This window comes from Opisthorchis viverrini (genome assembly GCF_000715545.1).
Source record: "Opisthorchis viverrini unplaced genomic scaffold opera_v5_22, whole genome shotgun sequence".
Lineage (NCBI taxonomy): Eukaryota > Metazoa > Platyhelminthes > Trematoda > Opisthorchiida > Opisthorchiidae > Opisthorchis > Opisthorchis viverrini.
This window is the reverse complement of record NW_008751678.1, coordinates 2,687,957-2,696,543: the sequence shown is the minus strand read 5'-3', so window position 1 is coordinate 2,696,543 and position 8,587 is coordinate 2,687,957. Positions and strand designations below refer to the sequence as shown.

At 44.4% G+C, this 8,587-nt stretch overlaps 2 protein-coding genes across 2 annotated transcripts in view; one reads left to right on the top strand and one right to left on the bottom strand.

Moving 5' to 3' along the window:
* Positions 1-1,847, top strand: part of T265_01999 (hypothetical protein) — a gene marked incomplete at both ends in the record, with an annotated part of 89,681 nt that extends 87,834 nt beyond the window's left edge. The window contains one exon of the mRNA XM_009166137.1: positions 1,183-1,847. Within this exon, the coding sequence (XP_009164401.1) occupies positions 1,183-1,488 (306 nt within the window). The remainder of the gene's footprint in view (positions 1-1,182) is intronic.
* A 5,153-nt stretch (positions 1,848-7,000) lies between these two features.
* Positions 7,001-8,587, bottom strand: part of T265_01998 (hypothetical protein) — a gene marked incomplete at both ends in the record, with an annotated part of 6,437 nt that continues 4,850 nt past the window's right edge. The window contains one exon of the mRNA XM_009166136.1: positions 7,001-7,516. Within this exon, the coding sequence (XP_009164400.1) occupies positions 7,278-7,516 (239 nt within the window). The remainder of the gene's footprint in view (positions 7,517-8,587) is intronic.

Sequence of the window (8,587 nt, the reverse complement as noted above, 5' to 3'; positions counted from 1 at the left end):
AGTCGTAGCACAGTTTTACCCCCCCCCCCGCAAAGTTTCTAGCCTTAGGGTATGAAAGCAGCTTTGACAATCCAAACTTCAGCATTGTACGTAGCAGAGTTTGCACTTTGATGCATGGGAACACACACAACATTTCCTGATATCGTACTGCACAAATTTTCAGAAGGAGAGCACTGAGTCGTCTCTCAGAAGTCGCGTTTTATTAGACTCGAAACCGAATCTCCCATGTTTTAGCTTCCAACTTGTTCCTTTGTATGGAAGAGGATATAGTTATGGACACACTCCATACGAGACGCATTTCAAGGAAGGGCAACATTGTGGCTGCACATGTGATGTAAAATTCAACTAAGGCTAGAAAACCCAATTAGGTAAAACACACTAACACGTGAATCTCAACACATGCATAAACTGGATCACGTGGTAACTGGTCATTTCACTTCATTAATATCCGATACTATCACCTATGGACGAATGCGAGCAAATTTCTTTCCTGATTGTTTTAATATGATTCATCAACGTCACTTGAAAGGTTTTGTGGAGTAGAAGGGACTGAACTCCGATGTAAAATCTTCTGAACGGCGTTCCAGTGGTGCAGGATCAGCGTTCGGCTGGTGATTCGTCTCAGTCACGTGCCTGATGATCGATGAAGACAGCCCTTGTTTGTAAGCACGACAATCCTAGGATATGGGGTCTAAAATTCCAGTATCTTAAGAATTCAGCGGAAATTTGGACCACGAAGCACACTTCCCCTAAAACTTAACAATGATAGATGGTGTCTAACACTTAGGATAGGTTCCGTCTACAGCACTTTCGGGTCACTACAACCATTATCGAATTCGCAGTAACTGCGTGAACCAAGTCTATTCTGAACATCTCGCCTCAGGAAAGTAATGGTTCTTCCTCCTGGTGAATGTTTTGTAAGGAGTCAAACACTGAGGAGGGAGATCAGTCAGCGCAAAATGTTTTCGACTTATTTACAGTGAGTAGAAATCAGTCAAATCTGATAAATAAAAGTCAAGGCATTTGGTTCTGCGTCAAGAAACAAATCAGGTAATTCAAATTTACAGATAGAACTTCCGAATTTGTACGTGAGAACTTCGGAGAACCACAGACATTAACTAGTTTTTTTAATTAATACACCTCAGATGGCTAACCGTTTCTTGACGTTTCACATACTTGCAGGCTGGTTTCTTCAAACGGAAACGGTTCCTTCGAAAGCCGAAACAGGACAACACAGACGCATCTAAGCCACTTGACCCAGCTGCTGCCAAACCTACCACTACCTCTGCTTCCACCACCCAGTACTCTAGACAACCAGCTGTACGAACAAGAGGATATCAAGCAGGCACGATGAGCATGACTTCGTCTCAGGCTGGTGGACCTTTGGACGAAGGCCCTGTTACCCAACCAGCTGTTTCCGCTCGTGTATTCACCTTCGAGGAACCTTCAGGGCGGTTCTCTAGACGTATTGAGTCCGCAGCTTACTGAGAGTTATCATGAAACTCAAACAACCGCAACGCATTGCGAATGCCGCACAGATACCTGAACTTTCTTTCTTATTTTCAGCCACTTTTCTATGCAAAAACGACACACCTCAGCAGCATGCTTTCCAGCTTTCAACTTCAATTAGTTTTCTTTGACATGAGAATTCGCCAAGCTATTTGTGAACTTCGCAAAAACAGACCCCGAGATGGATTCCGCTCGCCAGGTAAAAATTAGAAAAGAAGAATTGAACGATGTTTTTGTATATCAGGCCAAACTAATGCAGTTGAATATCAGTCTATATATTCCAAAGTTTCAAATGATGTTTTTGATATTGGGATCTATTGAAAATAGTAAAACCTGCTGACCACCAGTACTGATATACAGCTCATTTTTTTCTGTCTACTCTCGAGACCTCAATGAAAACCGTCAAGAAGTTACTCAGGCGAGGCGTACAAAACTCAAAGTCCTTTACCTACCTATTTCAAAAAATCTAGAGGAGATATGAGGAGCCCTCGAATCTGCAATCCACTGCGCATTTCAGGATGACAGGGGTTGTTCACTTGATGATCTGGTCCAAATTTTTCACCGTGAGTGGAGTGATGGGTGAATATAGCTCCAAACTTGACAGTTCAAGTCCCCACATACATTTACGCCCTGCTTTTCAGGTTGAGAAATCCCTACCAATGCTTGGCGGTAAATTACACGCTCCGAGGATGTAGCGCTCCGGGATTCCACCAATCAAAATAAAACGCGTGTACCTCTTACGGAAGAGTCCAGAAAGTTGTGGATCTGGGAAGAACTTAGAAACATGTAGTTAACAAGGCTTGTTTTTTGAAGAACCGGCTCCTAGAATAGCATCTATTGCTCTTGCTCGCCTAAGTTTCATTTAAAAATCTGATATGGGATTTCATGAGTCGTGAAACGATTTAATTTACTTTTAATCCAGATTTCATCCAACACTCGATTTCGACCCATACTGGACCATTATGAGACACCGTATACCGGTTTTAAACCATTCAGCGGATCAACTGGTAATCGATTTTGCAATATTGGTAAGATTCTACTTCGAATCCTTCGCGGTTAGTTGAAGGAATATGCTGAGGTATCATATTGCACAAGAATAGCGCCGGGGCATGTACAAAATGATCTTAGTTTTCGACATCCTCTCTGTACAGGGCTTCGAGGGTGCACATTCCAACCAACTTGATAGACATGTGGCTCACGTGTAGGCTCTTTGGGACATAACTACAGAACATGGTTCCAGTGAGTAACGGACATCGAGTTAAATCTGTCATCATCAACTGTAAGGACGGCGTACTGTCATACTCTGGTTATAGCTATTATAGTTTCCTTCGCTGATGGTTTCGAGAGATGGGGCTAGTAGCTACTCATAGGACACGGTAGCTGGTTTAATTGGTGCGCAAATACAGGGTAGCCGGTAGACATTTAATTAGGGAGATTGGTGGGAAAGTTACGCATTGAAGGCAGTAGCTTGGACGCACGAGCGCCATTAAGGATGCGACCGGGCCATGCCTGGCTTTGTATCCTACGTAACCCCCCTAAGTTGTAGGTAAATGAACTCAGAACTCATCGCAAGTGATTACCAGGGTACTGATAAAAAGTACAATATTAAACTGGTAGTCGCAGAAGCCACATATCAAGTTTTAGTCAGTATTCACCCTACTCAGCACCTGTACTTCTCATCGTGGATTACGACGTATTCAAGTAACCACATTAGTCTCCTATTGCGCTTTCGTAGTATTGTTTGTTAACCTCCACATATGAGTGGTCTTCTGCAAGCTGGGAAAAAAGCGTCCCTTCGCAAGCGGTTGGACGGATTTTAATGTCTTCTGTTGATGTTAGTGCAGTGATTTCAAGTCTCATTTGAGTCGCATTGTCATGGCGTCTATGGGAATGCATATTCGTATGAAGTACCCCTTCTAGATGGTTCGCTTACGTAGGAGAAAATCGTTCAGCTGTAACACCCTTCCGGTGCCTAGCTGCCATGCCGCCCGAAGGAAGCACGAGAGCTGGGACACTGCCAGGTTGTCCAAGCCTAGACAGGGCAAGTCGAGAGGAAGAGGTCGGTTAGGAAATCTTAATGTGCTTCACTACACCGTCTGCTCAAAACTATGGTCGAACTGGACAATAAAACCCATTTGATCCGGCGAAAAATGTATCACGTTGTGGACGATTTCAAGAATAGCTTTTCACTGGTCCTCAATGAGACACTGTCAATATCTATATAATAATACATTTAGAGTGCTTGCCTCTCGGTCTGAGAGACCAAAACAACGTTCCAGTTATTGGCCGTTTCCTGTCAAGCGAGTTCTTCTACATTAGTTTCTAGCTTTCCGTGATCACAACCTTCTGCGGATCAAGCAAGGTAGGGTCCGTTTCTGTCCCGCTGCCAGCTGAGGTAACTTTCAACCAGGAAACCATCTGAAGTACGATTCTTCTTTGGTCTGTCATTGTTGTACCATCCAAGTGGATACAACTTCTGCATGAATACGATAAACTATCCAGTTGTATTTGCTTTTCATCCTACTGTCTTTGGTGCACAATAGTGTTTCCTAACAATTCTTGGGCCCAACTAGAGTTCGTCTCTAAAGGATCGTGAACTACGATTCTGCTTTCATCACCGTTTTAACCTAGAAGTTCCAGCTCTACTGATGCCTTGAGTATGGCGTTCCAAAATAAGAGTAGAATATGCACTGGTAAAAATTAGATTAACTGTTGCTACGAACGATGAAAAGGTTGTGTGCGTCCTTTGGTTTCATAGGGTCACGTGTAAAACACCGGTGGCGTGTCTTAGCACATTTGAATTTAATAAGCGGGTTCATTGTTCTACGAATCAATTCAAATGAACCTCACACAATGCATACGAGCCAATAGGGCTCACAGTCCTACTTTTATCGCTGCAGATCGCACGTTGAGTGACAATCATGCTGTGAAACCGAGAAACACGAAACCCGTACTAATAGGCAGTCGCCAGACGAACAAGAACAAGTTCTTTTGCGGCGACAGCAAGTGAGCTGAAAATGAACATGTTTTTGAAGGGTGTACTGCCGTAGGCTTCGTGATCGCAGACTTTAGAAGCAGGTTGCTCATATCTTGCCTGATTGGCGCTCAACACTGGCTTTCATGGCTGTTTTCATCGCTACTGCTCATACTTCAACCCGCTAACGAAAATCTCTGTGCACTGCACACTCATTCAAGTGACAACACAAACCATTATAAACACGAGCACATGCATTTCTTTGCACACTCGATGATTTAAGCAGAGCCGTGGTAGATTGGCAAGCGAAGCTTATAAACTGACTGTGTGCAGGTACAGCGCAAGCCACACTGAAGAAAACCATGCTGATCAATCTCTTACTAGAAGAGAACAGCAAGCTGCAGCTTTGAAATAGTCTCCTACTTTCGAGGCAGCCAGAAGCAGAAATTCGCTCTTGTTTTACCAAAAAGAACGTCTGGGGCTGTGTGAAGGCGGTAGTCCGAGTTCCATCAGGAAGGTATTTGTAGTGGTTGGGAGCTACAGCCTCCTTTGTGGTGTCAGCTGGGTAGCTCAGCAAGAAATCGACAAATTCGGCGGCTTCGAACGGAACAGGCTACCTATGATGCCTTGAAAATTGGAGCGGGACGCTTTAGTTTTCGCGCACGGTACCGAGACAGAGGAATATAACGAGTGTGGTAAAATACACACTGGCCTTGAGGTCCACCGTAGATCTTACTTGACAACGGCGTCTAATAAGGTGGCTTGCTTTCACTAACGTTTTCAAACAGATGTGGGAAACCTAGTCAAAAAGCATATGCGCTTACGGTACCTTATGAAGTCTTGACCGCACTGAGACTTTTGAAGATTGGTTCGAGGTTAGGTCTTCGCTTAGACCCACACCGTATCTGTGACCGTTTAAAAGACAGGAATACTGACCAGACCCAAACAGTAAGCACGAAGCATCTTCATGTGGGCTAAACACGGTTGGAACTGCTCAGAAATCGTATCACCTGTCTAGTTAAAATATGCTTTAGAAAAGTATGGGTATCCAGCTTAACGGCACACGTTTCATCTACCAAGAAGGGCAGATTGCGGAAATAAATATCCTCATGATTTTTATAATGGTGGTTGAAGATGTTCACAAATGAACTTCAGTCGGAGTTAGCCGTGTCAAGTTTTACGGTTCTCACATACTTTCAGCAATTGTGATTCCAAGGAGAAGTCACGCCACATTCTCACAAACAAAGAAAGCTATCCCTTCAGTTTGAACCATGAACAACATACACGTGAAAGGCACGTGATAGTCAGCTGTTTATCGAAGATCACCTGACCAACATATGGTATCCATAATTTCGTCCTGCCCCTAAATCGGATGGTCTGTAAAAGAAGTGACTGCAAAGCTGAACAGATGGCGGCAGTTGAGAGGAAACACAGGAAGGTCAAGTTATCATGAACAATTCACATATCGTTTGCTCAATCCCATTATCCCTGCTAGCTTATCACCATACCATATACTATCGAACCGTCCAAAAATTAGCACCCCCATTAAGGAAGTCTTTAACGTACATTAAGTTATGAAGTTTCGCAAAACCTTCGGATGAACAAACCCCAATGAAGAGTCCATGTGTGACAACTCAGGAGGGGGTTCACGTGCCTAAAGTGATTGCGAAACTCACTTGAATTCCGTGCCGAATTGTTCCAGTGCCCTCAAATCTAGGACAGCACCAGGGTGAATATCCTACGGCAACCACATACCTTGAATAACCCCCAAATTCTGCGTGTTTAGGTTACTAGAGGTTCATGTAGTAACGATAGCAAACTGTCACTGTCGAACATAGCACGAGAACGCGTGCACTTTCTTGCCAAATGTGTTTGACAAATGAAGGGCAGGATATTGGATGCCAACATGGCCGAACGACCACAAACTGTTTTAACGGGAAGTTGCTGCGACTAAATTCAAAATAACAGGAATCGCGTGAAGCCAATCAACTCCGCTTCTGTGTCATATCGATGCCATCTCCGACAGGCATACACAAGGCTTCTTAGGAGATCTGCTTCAATCTGAAAGGTATTCAAATCGTGTGGCCTCCTGAAGATCGCTAGTCCCTACCAAGTACAATTCGGAACTGTTTTGCCGTAACCGTATAATCTGCTATTCCAGGGAAGAGCTGGAAGAACCGTGACTGAACACCATCAGGATTCTTCATCCCGGCTGAACAGTCCCGTACAGTGGGACGGTAAGAGTATTGTAAAACCTGTTGCCCATGGCGTCACGTATTCTCCAAACTGGAGGAATGAAACTGCAATAAATTATATTCGTTCAGCTTTAAAATGCTCTCGGTGCCTGACTGGCAAGTCACCCAAAGAAAGCACGAGAGCTGGGATACTACCAGTTTTCCCAACCTCAGATAGGAGCAATCGAGATGCCGGGGTTGGGTTCGAATTACACACCTTCCGTTCAGTTATTTCTCACCTTAAGCACAGAACTATATAGAGCTCATGTAATTGTGGACATAACTTGATGGTCCAAGGAATCTGCCTTTCACTGAAGTGAAGCCAACAGTAAGACCAATCTCTCCACCAAGAGCAGTCTACATTTTGCTGCACTTCTGCAAATCAGCGATAAAAGGGAAATCAATATCAAAAACGTGAGGTGTCTGAAATTACAAATCACAGTGAGGCGGTGAAGAGAGTAGGATGGAACATGAACGATCAAAAGAGATAAGACATACTGAGTACGCATTTGTACAGGAGTAAACATGTTTGAAGTGTTTCTGGTACGTAGTTGTTTCTACTACAAAAGGTTTCGAATGTCTTGCTGCCGAGTGGGTGGTCCAGAAAGGTGACCAAGTACTACATGACCGATCAAGTAGACGTTGTCATATAGGTGTCCAAGAAAGTCATCCGTAACGTTCCGGGCTACACGTCGCGTGTTCCGGATGAACTCACGTTTGGACATTTTGTTCTTAACATGAGGGCACCAAAGGTCCACCGACAGCATGATAAGGGAGAAGCAGAGCAGATAGACCTCATCTGAAGCGAAAATCAGAAGCAGAAGAATAGAGTGAAACAACACCGTACATGAAGCAAGTAACAATACTCATTTATCATATCCAATCATGTTTTCTGGGTTGTCGACAAACGTTACAAGCTAGTCAGCCTCAAACGTTGAAGCAGTGACGATGGTACTTCATTCGAAAAAAAAAGTACTTGGAGAGCATCCCCACTTTGCCCAATTTGACGTAAATATCAACGATGCTTTTACTTTTTCGCTTGGGAATGATACTGTTGCACTGACCCCCACCTAAAACTAACTGCGTAGTGCGATGAACCTGAGGACTAAGCTGAATGGTTCTCACAAATGGGTGATCATATTATGTTGCTAGATGGTAACTTCACAGTGCCCGCCATCTGTGATATGTGAAAAAAGTGTGGGATTTCCATTATATCACTAGAACTTCCGTACTCATTGAAGTGGCGATGGAAATCTCTCCTAATGGTTTTCGGGAGGTCAGGGGTGATGGGCCCTAAGAACCGCAGCACGCTTCACTCGGTCCGCATAGTTGATAGCAACATCAGTGTGCCAGTACCACACAACCAAACCAATGAATCTGTACAGTGCCCTTAGTATAAAGAGGTGAGGACAAAAGAAGAGCGTGGTGCCACAGAACACTTACTACGGTCTAGGAGTGGGCGTCCAGCGCACGTACAACCAAGAGACCTACATCAACCAATAGACACTTGCCACATTGGCCGAAGTAGTTAGAGCGCGAATTTACTGACCGAAAGCTCCGTGGTTCGAAACCGACCTGTCAGTATCCCAGCTACGATGCAACCTTCCGGTGGCATGTTAGTTAGGCACCGAAAGGGTGCCGTCAAGAAGAGTCTGGACCTGAAAGTGGTGTGACGGTTTGCGCACCTCATCGACCCATTGAGCTATACTGGAGAGTGTCCCGCGACACTCACAGAGTCTCCAGGCCCTCTAGGTTGGGGGTTGGAACATGTGGCGACGTGTTCCGTAGAAATGGTAATGCATTTGCATTTCCCGCCAAACACCGCTGCCTTGTGGTTAGACTTTTGAGCCAAAGGCTTTGGTTGAGGACC